Genomic DNA, 12370 nt, shown 5'->3' with positions numbered 1-12370 from the left:
AAGGACATAATCTAAACACATATTTACAGAATAAATAAGAATATTTAATAAAAAACTAAATCAACTCAATGAAAATAAATAAACTAAACACAAATACACACACTTTTTTTTTTTGGTCAAAAAATACACACACTAGATGCATAACAAATTTGAAATAAACAAACTAGATCACTAAACAGATTGGGCTTCTCGGCCCATCAAAAACCACACCTACACACTCAAACTAGTTTACACACACACATCCTAACAGACAACAACGCATCATTTAGGAAAAAAAAAAGGAGAAAGAAGGGACCGTGAAAAACAGAGGAGGAGAAACTGAAAGAATCCAGGGGCGTCGCTTACACCCAAAACACCTCCTCACACAAGGAATCAAACATATGTAGCCAGGTAACAGAAGGTGGGACTGCACTACTGAAACTTTGCTTCAATTTCTTTGTTGTTGAGAAATTCTAAAAAGCCAGGGGTGACTAAGCAGGGGGGTAAGAATATCATTTTAGTATCAAATTGGCTTTTAGTTGCTATTTGCTCTTCAAATCATTATATTAACTTCATTTTTTCAATCATTATAACTATTTTATTTACCATAAAAAATGACAAAATAACCTGAGGAACTTGTAAAATGCATTGGTGTAATTTTGTGGTCTATATTTGGTGTTACCAAAAAATAAACCCTAAAAAGTTCATGTTACACTTTTATGAAATAGTTTTCATTACAGAGTGCCAGCAACTTCGTTGATTTTTGTAGTTTCACTTCCATCATCAGCAGATTCCACTTCCTCCAAATAAATTTTGAATGTTGCGTGGTTCCATTCCATTGTAAATGCAAATGCGCTACTCCTACCTTAGAAATCTATGCACTGGGTTACGTTCACGTTTAGCCATTAACCGCGGTACTTCCAACCCTCAATCTTCTTCTTCTTCCAGACTCCATGAAATCTCTACGCTCTCAAGTCTCAAGCTTGAGCGACCCTCTGATTCAGGTACCTCAAAAACACTTTCCCTTTTCACTGTATTGACTACAAGTATATGACCGAAATGGCTTCTGGGTGTTCTAGAATCGGACTCATTACACTTTTTTCCTGTATTGTTAGTCAAATTGAGTATTAAAGTTTCAATTTTTTTGTTGGGATATTTTGGTGCAGGCGAGTCATCAGATGCGGTGTTTAAGCAGATTTCATCTATTTTCTACGGTAAGTGTTTGTTAAAAGTTCTCTGAGAATGTATATTACCTGCTTTGTGTATGATAATGAAGAAAACTAAGTTCTCAGAATCATTTTTCATTTCATTCTTAGGTGAACTATTGCATCATCTCCTATGAATCTTTACTTTCTGAGATGCTTTTACTTTTAATTTAAATTGGTGTATCGTTTTACCTTTTGCAGGCGGTCAGTCGCTCGAGGGACCTGATGGTGCCAATGAGTCTGAAAGAGTGCAAAATATGTCATGGTTGTCAAATGTATCTCAGAACAATATATTGTTGCGGCGGAGAGACCATGCTCGTGAAAGGAAAAGAAAATTTGAGTTTGAATTTGCACAAGAAAGCCGTTTTCAGAAGTTAATTAAAATATGTGCTTTGAAACTAGGAACAGAGGCTGCTATTGAGTTGTTTGGTAAAGTGGGACGAGTACCGGGCTTGAAAGGATACAATGCATTGGTAGAAATATGCATAGACAAGGCTAGGGGAGCTGATGATGAAGACATTGCAATAGAAGAAATGGGCAAGGTTTTTCAACTTTTTAAATCAATGACGGAACAAGGTTTAAAGCTAGAGGAGCAAACATATCGCCCACTTCTTTTGTATGTAATTGACATGCATATGGTTGAAGAGTTTCAATTTTTCTGCCATGTTATCAAAGAAGAGAATCCCAGTTCTGTTACAAGACTGGGTTACTATGAATTGATGCTGTGGTTAAGAGTTAATAATGAAGAAAAGATTCAGGGTATCTATAACTATATTGCAGAGAATGATGGTCAGGACCCTTCTAATTTGCGAGGTGGGTGAATCTTTTTTCTTTTTCTTTTCCCACATGAATTATTTTCTCATAATTTGTTCCACTGAAACTATGTTCAAACTTCTAGATTCGGATTTTAACAGTAACAAATGATAAGAGTTTCATCTGCGCTTTTGCATTACACAGCCAATGATGTATTTTATGACTTTTTTGCATCATTTGAGCTGTTTGGCCCACAAAGTTTAAATACTTATGATGAATATTTATGCTATTATATTTGTATTGAAATTAACATGTTCAAATTAACATTTGAGTTTACATCTGTGCTCTGTTAGAAACGTGTGAGAGATCAGTATTTATGCAAATTATATTCCAAGTACACATGCTATTCATTATCTGAACTTCTGAGGTATTCATGCCAAGTATGCATGTTTCCTAATCAGTGCATCTGCTATCTTGTAAGGAAACAAATATGAACAGAATGATGCTTTTTCTGCACGATGATGTCCAGTAATAAGAAAAAGTTGTTCAATGATGCTTTTTCTGCACGACGATGTCCAATAATAAGAAAAATTGTTCCATGTAACACTTTAGAAACTAACTTGATTCAACTTATGTTGCAGAAAGCTATTTGTTGGCCCTTTGTGAGAGTGACCGGAAGGAGAAGATTTTGGAACTGTTGGAAATCATAGACATAAAAAAGCTTTCATCTGCCGAATCTGTAGCAAAGATATTTCAGGCATTAGGAAGGCTACTATTGGAACCGGTTGCGGAGAAGCTCCTTTTGGACTTCAAAACTAGTAGTATGATTGTTTTTTCTTCTTATCACCTGTGTGTGTGATGTTAGACATGGTACTAAGTTCTGTTTGGAAAAGAAACAAACATGTTGCATGTGCTATATGAGCTTTCATATCTCTCAAAATTTGTTACTGTAATGTTTTATAGTACTTATTAGTCGACATAAATTAGGAGTAGAAATTGTAAATGTATTGACTGAAGGGGAGTCTTGGTGCAACGATTTACGTTGCCTTCGTGTGACTAGGAGGTCTCAAGTTCGAGTTGTGGAATCAGCCTCTTGCTAGTGCAAGGTAAGGCAGCCTATAATAGATCCTCAGTGGGTCTGACTCCGATCATTTCTGGACCTGGAAGTGTTGGGAACTTTATAGCACTCGAAAATGTATTGAATTAGGCCTTTTTTATTTTTTATTTCATGTTGTACTTATGTGTATCTAAAGTAGTTTGATGATTGTACATAGGGATTAAGAGTTGGTTTTCTCGATAAATTTGTTCTCATATATTTCACGGAGATTTTCTTACATTTTTCAGATTATGAAGCCGATAATATTACAAACTTCATTGCTAGTTATGCTGTTAGCATTCCAAATTTATTGGTAAGAAAATTCTCACGCATGGAGCTCATAATTTCCTTGAGGACATGATACCATTAAGCACTTTGCACTATGCAGTTTGTCTCATCCTAGAACTATATCATCAGTTTCACATTTTTATGCTACTTCAGACTTTAGTCTCTTGACTCTTGATTGATGTTGTAAGAAACAAAGTTTTCTAGTTTATATCAGAATGCTTGAGTTATAGTTCCTAATAGTTGATTTTGAATTCTGAATAAAGGTTGAACAAAACAGAGGAACTTGTAGGTTTTATCATCTCTAGTGTACTGAGGTAGTTTTAAAGCTACAAGCATGTCTTAGAACTGCATGATCCAGTTCTATCTAAATAATGTTTGCAACTCACACCTCTGTTGTGGTTAGAACACATAACTTTTATATTTATATTGAATCAGTTGTTGTTGCTCATCATCTACTTCAGTTCTTTATCTTTTCCCTTTTGTTCTTGTTATTCTTTTGAATTTTGATTTCATTCTATGTAAACCTAGAGCAGATTTGGTCGTTAGCATAAGGTTCTTCAAAATGACTTGTGTATAGATTTAAGTTGGAAGCATTCAAAGCTGAATAACTTTTGCTGGTATATTTTGAGCTAAAACTACTTAATCCTTCTTAACTGAAGCAAGGTCTTACAAAATTGTGTTTGTGTGCTTAAATGTGCATAGTTTCATGATTTCATGTGAACATTTGACCTCAATCAAGAGATGTCAATAGGTGTCTTAATTCATAAAAGTTCTTTGGCATACTAACGGACAAAAAATAACCTGTGTCAGTGTGTTTCCTCTCATTTATTGCTTTCTTCTTGAAGGTTGAGGATGTCATAACAAAATTCAAGGATTTACACCAAATGCTAGAAATTTCACCTTCTTCCTCGTCATACGAGAAGCTCATTTTACATAGCTGTGCATTGTTCAAGGTACATTATTCTCTTTTAGCATTTTCATAATCACCAAGTGACTTCCAGAACCTTGTCTATAAGAAGAAACAGAAATGCCGAAGGATAATGAAAAATAAGAAAACTGTCCCCTCCAGAACACAACAGGGCAATGAAGGTTCATCCATCATACCATTTGCTAAAGAAAATAGTTTGAAGTTTGAACCATTTCCAAAAGTTTGTGTACGTTTAATTTGTAGACATTAATTATAATATGTCATCCATGCTTTTACTTTCTCTTACATTGTTAATTATATATTCTTATTTAATAGAATAAACACATGTTTCCAGATGCATTTAATTTCTTAAGTTCCTTTTTTTTTCTTTTTTGGCCACATAATGACATTGCTGGTTCTTTCCCCTGCTGTAACTGGCATTATTCCTTTTCTCATTGATGAAAAGAATTCAAGATCTTATCGAATGCCCCATCCAGTGATATCTGAAACTTACCCCAGGATTGCTATTCATAAGAAAAATCTAAAATAAAAAAGAGATGTTTTCAAACATCTACACTCTGCTCATTGATACTTGGCCTCCTTAGTCTACAAATCATTTGAAAGTGGATCAGGAAGCTGGATATGGCAACTGTGGTGTGTTGGTAGCCGTGGTTTGGATCAAGAAGCTCTTGATACCATATTAGAAATCTAAGGTGGAGAAAATTTAGAGCAAAATGAAATCTGATTGCTCTGTTATTTCATCTTAGTTACTGTTACAATGGACCGATTATAACTCTAGAAGGGTTAGCTTCTAATTGACTGTGCCAAGCGGCCAATCATAACTCATTATTAACTCAAAGGGGGGAAGGGAATTGCAGGCACTACAATAACAACAATACAATAATACTTCTAACAAAGCTTTTTTAATATGTTTTTTGTCAAATTGTTTGTTATAATTGACATTTTTTCCTTCAAGCCTGCCATGTACATGGGATCTTTATCCTTGATGTTGATACCTTTATTTTGTTTCTTGAGAGGCTGGTCATTTTAGATTTACTATCTACAGAATGATGTTTTAACATTCCTACAGCCACTAAGAAGGTTTCTGTAACTCCTTATATTTTAAGACTTAACTATCTGTAAAGACATAAAAGAAAAAGAATATTAACAGCACATGGCACTTACACCATCCCTGCCTGTCATTAGTAAAACTCAACTTGTCCTTATATTTGCAACTCCATTGAGTAAGCATTCCTGTTTTCCCAAAAATGTCCCAGATTACTCTGTTTCAATGGGGTGTCTGCTTTTTTCAAAACCTTTTGTGCAGCTTAGCTTAGTGAGTACCACCTAGGTTAATATTTTTACTCAATTTAACTTTCATTTGGATTTCTCTTCATTTTGAAACATCATCCCACGAGCTATGTAAAAAACTGAAACCATTCCTGTTTGCAGAAATTGCTTCTTGGTTTGCATTGAATTTTTCATTGCTCTGCTTCCACCAACTACTATGTTTTTATGTTCTTCTGCCCTGAAAGGATGTTGAATGCGAATGGGACAAAATTGTTGCTTTCACATTGGATGTTTTTCAAAGTGTGTGCAATATAAAAACAAACAAACACTGTGTATCTGTCAACCCTTACGCATTCATACCATTCTCACAAATAGTGTACCTGCAAAATGTTAATTACTTCTCTATGGATCATTTACTAGTCTTAAGCATCCAACAGTCAGAAGCCACTAACACTTAGAAGAGAAAGATGGCTAAAGTGGATGGATGATAGGAGAAGAGAGAAATTTGTTGCTAAGAGATAGCAATGGGCTTCAATGTTCAATAGACATACTTGTAATGTTTAAGTTATTTTTATTTCTTAGAGATCATTAAAAAAAATTAGGGGATCTTCCGGTTACTCCAAGAAATGCTTGGAGATTGCATTTAAGATGATTTCTTGTTTGGAGAAATTCTATTTAGCATTAGACAAATGGTATGAATGAGTTTGATAAGGGATTAAAACAAAAACACAAGGTGGGAAATAAAAGGTAAAAAAAATTGATGAATTTCTTGGGTAACTAAACATTCATACTAGATTTTTGAATCACTATTCGTACCAACAAGCATTTTCCTTATTGTTTGTAATGCAGGTGCATGTCGCTCTCGATATAGTTGATGAAATGTGTGAAGCCGGCTTGGCATTATCAACTGAGGTGTTACACTCCATATTACAAATTTGTGATGAAACATCTGAATATAATTTGGTATGACCAATCTTCCAGACAATTACTCCCTTGTATTTTCATTGGTCATAACTTGTCACCACAAATATATCATTAACTTTTGGCCTTTAAATCTTTAATATGAACTTGAAGTAGTTTGTGTTTGTTGTGTGCCAATAATCTGTTTGACTTGAAAGCTTATGGCCTTACTGTGAGGTGAAGCATAGGCCCATTATTAACTTGTACTGAAATTTAATTTGACATTTTTAAATCCTAACCTCATGGTCACTAAGGGTTGACACCATGTCAAGGGATAAAATATTCTTAAAGCTTAAAATATTAGATGAAGGTCCAAGAATAGTTGTCTTTAACTAGCTAAATGCTCAGTTGCAAGGAAAGGAATATACGGTTCCTTCTACAGCATTATTTAGTGCCCCATTGCATAAATTTATTTTTCTGGCTGTATTTTCTAATGTAATCAGGTTGCTTAGAATTGACCTCTCATCTTTTGGATGACTTTTGTCTATAATTCAAGCCTTGTCACATATGCACCTGCCTATACCTTCGTAATAAAAGTGACATAATTTTTGTAGGGGGCAATAGAGACCTGTTATTCATCAAGAAACTAAGAATTTATTTTCCTGATTGCATTTGTATGATTCAATTTCTTTTGTGATATTGCAAACATAAAAGACAAGTAGACAGGCTTTTAATTAAACATTTCATGAGAGTTTATACTGAAATGGACACACTGTTAATTGTTTGAAACCTTCTGTATCATCTAGCAAAGTTTATTGTTCTGATATTTCATGTTTATTTTCCTCTTTGGGATATTCTTTAAAAGGTCCATCGGGTCTTCTCTACCATACGTCACTACAATCTGGAATCAAATGATGAAACGTTCAGACGTATGATAGATTTGTTCATGAAGATGAAAGATGTGAGTCTCTACTAATTTCATCTACAAGCTTTTATTCAGTCTACTAATTTTTTTAGCATCTTGCTAGATATCTATAATGGTATTAATTTGGTGAGTCATTGTTAATGTTAACCCTTCATCAAATTTATTCTTTTTATGTGGTCTCACAATGCAGTTTGAAGGTGCATACAAGATGCTTGATGATTTGAAGGGAATGAATATGGTGCCGACAACAGGCATGTACAATGCCATAATGGCAGAATGTTTTCGAGAGGTGATGTCTCTATTATCGAGAATGCCTCTGCATTCTCTTGTATAGATTTTTTACTATTTCTCCTATGAGATTGGAATGGTTTGCTTAAAACTTAAAATGTGATTTCTGCTGATTTTTCACTGGTTCTGACTAAACGGTCAGAACATAAAAGCCTAGATGGAGTTTTCTCATATCCGCACTAGTTAAACATGTAGATGGAGTTTTGGAGCAATTTTCGGTGGTGATATTTATGGTTCATGGCTCTTTTTATTTTGATGTAGATTATAGATGTGATGCAAATCCCTGGACGAGGTTATTCCTATCTCCTAGACTTTTTTGGGCTAAGGGAGTTTCACCAATCTTGCCCTGTCTAGAAATTTATAGCCACTTGTGGGCATTTTATTTTTCAGATTAGGCAAGGTTATCTGGGTAATCCATGGCCCTCAATATAATCTTGCAATGCAAAAGCATTCTGATGGTTTCTGTTAATAATTTGTTACTGATAATAGTTATATCTCAAGTCTCAAATATTTTGACCATTTAAAGATGTATTTAAATCAACATTTCATTGACATCATATAAAACATTCCTTTGCTCATTCTTTTGCTGAAATTTTGCAGAGAAACATTAGTGATGGGGTGAGGGTCTTTGAACAAATGCAATGTGCTGATATAAAACCTGATTCACAGACTTACAGCCATCTGATTTCCAACTCTGAAACTGAAGAAGATATAGTAAAGGTATGTTGTCTGGATAATAGTTTCTCACATATAATCTGAATTGAATAAACTCATCTATTTCATCTTGGTTATTTTTTCATCATTATCTACATGTTTGTGTCCATAGGATTTTGTTATTTGTTATATTCTTTCCAATGTTTTCATAGACTTTAAGATTACATTGCAAAAACTAAGTTCTATTGATCACATTCAAGAGAAACTGCATTGTTTTGTTGATATTTTCTCTACTTTGGTTCTAGTTCATTTAAAGAGCTCCCAGGTGAATTTTTTCAATGTTATCATGCTTTCTGGCTATCAGCATATGGCTATCCCCCTTTTGTTTATTTATGCTAACATTGATAAACTGAAGTATGTAAGAAAGATTTGCTGTCTGCGGATGTGTTGAAAGATTAAAATTTTGTTTCAATATCATTCTTATAGTATTATGAAGAACTGAAGCATTCTGGAATGAGAGCTACAAAGCAAATTTTCACGGCACTCATAAATGCTTACGCTTCGTGTGGACAGTTGGAGAAAGCAAAACAGGTATGGATGCAGCAAATGCTGCTGCCTTGAACTAGAATCTCTTGGTTTAAAAAATATGGCTGGATTAACATGCGTCTTTTTTATAGAGTAACTATTTGAACGATAAAATGGATGAATAACTGCATGTGGATCTATCTCATGTTTAAACAATTACTTGGGTTGTAAGCTTTTTGCTTACCAAATTGATATTATAAATCTATTAGCATATGTACGTTCTGAACTATACGGATTGTTTTAAAATATTCTTCAAGAACTGAAGTATGGAGATCAGTGTTGTGGACTTTACCTTTTCTGATTTAGCCAACAACAATACCTACTCTTCTATCTTTTTCAAGCTGCAAAATATACTTTTCAATAAAATTTTCAAGGTGCCAAATGCAGTTTCAAGAAAGCGTCTGCCCTCCTACTTCCTATATATCCTCATTATCTATTTTTGAAGGATGTAGATCCCCTCATGTTAAATGGCCACTCGTACTATTCATGGTTATTCTTAAATGACCAGTCTTCTTGGAGAGAGAATCTTTTACTTTTTTACCCGAGTTTCTCTATGTTTCTCCTGTCTTTCTGTATTAAATGTGAGACCTAAATATACTCATTCTTGAGTCATAACAATCTACTCTTATGAAGCTAAATTGGCTTCAATAGTATGAATAGTGAATACGAGCATGGATATGTTATCTACATCCTCAATTGATTATTCACTGTAAATGCTTTCAGCCTATATAACTTCTGTTTGCTTTACCTAGTGCAATTTCCTCTTTTTCTTGAGCTCCTTGATACTGTAATTTCAGTGACTTCTGGACTCATTAAAATAATAGGTTTCTTATACCAATCTTTTGAAATATATAATATGCATACCATCTATTATTTGCTTACAGCACTGAGCAACCTTTTATGGGGATCTCATTAACCCTTCACGTTGCAGGTAATCGTAGACCCATTGATACCAATGAGAAGCTTGAACCAAATCAAGAGTGTTCTTGTCTCAGTTCTTGCATCACATGGGCAATTGTTTGAGGCTTTTCTTATTTACGATGAAATCAAGCAAGCTGGACACACTCTAGAGCCAAAAGATGTTATGAGTCTCATTGTAAGGTTTTCAATACATGAGTAATTTTTATAATTTTTAATTCACAACCATTCACAATCAACCAAACGGCCATTCATAGGAGCACATTCGTTCCGACGGAGAGTTGGATAGGTTGCTACTGCTACTTGAGGAATTGAAAGGTACAGACCATTGGAATGATGCTTGCTGCAGAATCATCTTGTACTGTATTTGGAATGAACATTTAAGGTTAGTTTTTCTCCCCCTTCTTTTATTGAATTTCTTTGCACTTAAAATGTATTCGGAAATTTCCTTATGATCATTTTGTTCTGGGTCAGTTCTGCTATTGACTTGTGTAAGCTCCTCAAGGAAAAGCTCGAAAGTGATGAAAAATTTATGGAGGTTCTCTTTGATAAGGTTGGCTCTGGGCTCCTTTTTATGTACTTCGTATATTCAAACTGCTTCCACCTTCATGATGTTTGTTCAATTAGCCTACTTGACATGTTGACAACAATTTTCACTGAATTTATACAGGTATTTTCGCTAATTGAACGGTCAGATCCGAATCATCTGAACACTTGTCTCAATTTGCTTTCAGAAATCAGGGATAAAATTGGCACTTTGCCTTCACAGAAATGTTATGATTCTCTATTTTGTGCTCCTGCTGACGCCATTGATTCTGAATGAGGCTCCTTAATGTATATGTAGTGCTCCTCATCAAATTTGTTACTAATAGGTGCTGATGTACATACAAATTGACCCCTCTAACAAATTTTATAACCAATTTTCACAGAGTGCAGTTTTAGAATTGCCCTCACAATGTTTTGCTCACAAGGAAAAAGTATGATATTTGTACTAAATGATTATATTTAATATGTTCTCATGACAATATCAATGCAATATTGATTCTGATGCAAAGAAAAGTGCAAGAACTAAGTGATGCAATATCAAGTTTGAAAATCTTTCCAACTACAATCAATTTTAGAGAAAAGTTTATGTCATAGCTTTTTAGAGTCGTTATTGATTCTGATGCAAAGAAGCTGAGCCAAACATGTTAAAGTATCTTTGAGAGGATCCCTACATAAACACCCAATAAAGAGAAGCAGATTTGAACACAGTAAAAACATCAATCAGCAAAAGTACTCTCTGATTTTTTCCGTACTTTCGCTATCTCAAACTCCATGATATTTATCATTTTGTGGCTGCACTTGGAGCTGGGGTTGGTCTTATTTTACCATTATCTTCACAGTTTCAAAATGGCACGATCCATTATTAGTAAAAGGGAGGAACACCTTAGGGTTCCGAGAGATATCCTCAAGAAATGGAATGCCATGCAAATTGCAAAATAGACAACTGAGGTCTGAAGTTCTATTCAATTATGAGTAATGCTTTAATGGTCTCTTTTAGTTTATTATAATCAACAAAGCAAGAATCTCATAAGATGCTATACAAAAGCCTGAAAATAAATTACTTGTGTGTGGATATTATACTGTTTCTCATAGGTAAAAGAAAAAACCTGATGATTATTGAAATATCAATCAAGCACTTCAAAATATTCAGCAGCAATTTCAACTTCTAATTACATTGTAACCATGTCACATTCCCATGAAGAGTTCAAAAGGAGTAAGCAACAAGTATGGCTTGCCTGCACCTTGCCTTGGCCTGCTGAAGCCTCTCATTCAATGTTTCATCCTTCACAGCAGCCTTCACCATGGCCAAGTCCATTTCCATCAACTTCAACACTCTAAACAGCTCTGTCACCATTCTCTCCTCCACTTTCCCTTCATCTCTCAAAACCTCTGCCTCCTCTCTTGCCCTTTCAGCAACAACTTCCCCCACCTTTGCCAACAGTTCTGCTGACCCAAATTCCTTCCCCATCAGAGTCTCCAGCTTCTCCAAAAAGTCAGCTATGACATACCCAATTGGCTTTTCATGACTAATCTCTTTGGTCCTCTTCCAACCAATTTCAAAGTTTGGTGGCTCAGATTGAACAAGACCAGTTCTTGAACTTCTTTCTCTAATTATCTCTGATCTCCTTCTCTTCTCAATTGGAAATGTCTCTGGACTGTTAACTGTTCTTGTAGTAGGATCTGGGGTTTGAAGTTCTGGCTCAGGGGGTGTGGCATTTGAAGCAGTGCATCTTATGGAGAAGTGCTTTCTGGGATGAGTGTTAATGCTGAAAAGCTCAGATGGGCTTGGTGATGTTTTTGCTGGATAGAGATTGGGTAGATGAGGAAGTGCAGGATATGAGAGGAATGTGGAAGCCATGTCAGTTTGGAAGCAAAGTGAGTAAAGATAAGGCTTTTCTCTTTCATGGTTGGGTTGTTTATATATATGAATAACTATCACTTTCCAGATAATACAGTTTATTAATATTTCAATAAGCAAATAACATATCTCAAAATATCAAGTAATGAAGAAGGGTATTGACACATTCACACTTCAA

At 34.8% G+C, this 12370-nt stretch overlaps 2 protein-coding genes across 12 annotated transcripts; one reads left to right on the top strand and one right to left on the bottom strand.

Annotated features, from left to right (window-relative positions):
- The first annotated feature begins 251 nt into the window (after window positions 1-251).
- On the top strand, window positions 252-10847 carry LOC130709563 (pentatricopeptide repeat-containing protein At4g21880, mitochondrial-like). 11 transcript variants are annotated; one of them, XM_057558960.1, is made up of 16 exons: window positions 252-390; window positions 770-983; window positions 1146-1193; window positions 1386-1997; window positions 2579-2758; window positions 3282-3346; window positions 4167-4274; window positions 6368-6481; window positions 7284-7379; window positions 7534-7632; window positions 8232-8351; window positions 8772-8876; window positions 9802-9966; window positions 10046-10173; window positions 10263-10341; window positions 10459-10847. In XM_057558960.1, the coding sequence occupies exons 2-16, from the start codon at window positions 824-826 to the stop codon at window positions 10609-10611; spliced, it is 2232 nt and encodes a 743-aa protein (XP_057414943.1). In that variant the 5' UTR covers window positions 252-390; window positions 770-823; the 3' UTR covers window positions 10612-10847. The 11 variants fall into 11 exon arrangements, with proteins under 11 accessions (XP_057414943.1, XP_057414938.1, XP_057414941.1 ...); XM_057558955.1 differs by having other exon boundaries at window positions 252-400; XM_057558958.1 differs by having other exon boundaries at window positions 252-400; window positions 767-983.
- Window positions 10848-11381: 534 nt separating this feature from the next.
- LOC130709564 (protein CHLORORESPIRATORY REDUCTION 41, chloroplastic-like) lies at window positions 11382-12227 on the bottom strand. Its single transcript, XM_057558963.1, has one exon. The coding sequence runs from the start codon at window positions 12190-12192 to the stop codon at window positions 11539-11541; it is 654 nt and encodes a 217-aa protein (XP_057414946.1). The 5' UTR covers window positions 12193-12227; the 3' UTR covers window positions 11382-11538.
- Window positions 12228-12370: the final 143 nt, after the last annotated feature.

This window comes from Lotus japonicus, chromosome 3 (assembly GCF_012489685.1).
Source record: "Lotus japonicus ecotype B-129 chromosome 3, LjGifu_v1.2".
NCBI lineage: Eukaryota > Viridiplantae > Streptophyta > Magnoliopsida > Fabales > Fabaceae > Lotus > Lotus japonicus.
The sequence above is the reverse complement of the archived record's forward strand: the minus strand, read 5'-3'. Positions and strand labels throughout refer to the sequence as shown.

What these genes read in the sequence shown, in the direction of transcription:
- LOC130709563 (XM_057558960.1), top strand. Translation starts at nt 824, where the DNA reads ATGCAAATGCGCTACTCCTACCTTAGAAATCTATGCACTGGGTTACGT. An exon ending in GGACCCTTCTAATTTGCGAG is followed by an intron (nt 1,998 to 2,578) that starts GTGGGTGAATCT and finishes CTTATGTTGCAG; the next exon opens with AAAGCTATTTGTTGGCCCTT. An exon ending in ATTTGGAATGAACATTTAAG is followed by an intron (nt 10,174 to 10,262) that starts GTTAGTTTTTCT and finishes GTTCTGGGTCAG; the next exon opens with TTCTGCTATTGACTTGTGTA.
- LOC130709564 (XM_057558963.1), bottom strand. Translation starts at nt 12,192, where the DNA reads ATGGCTTCCACATTCCTCTCATATCCTGCACTTCCTCATCTACCCAAT.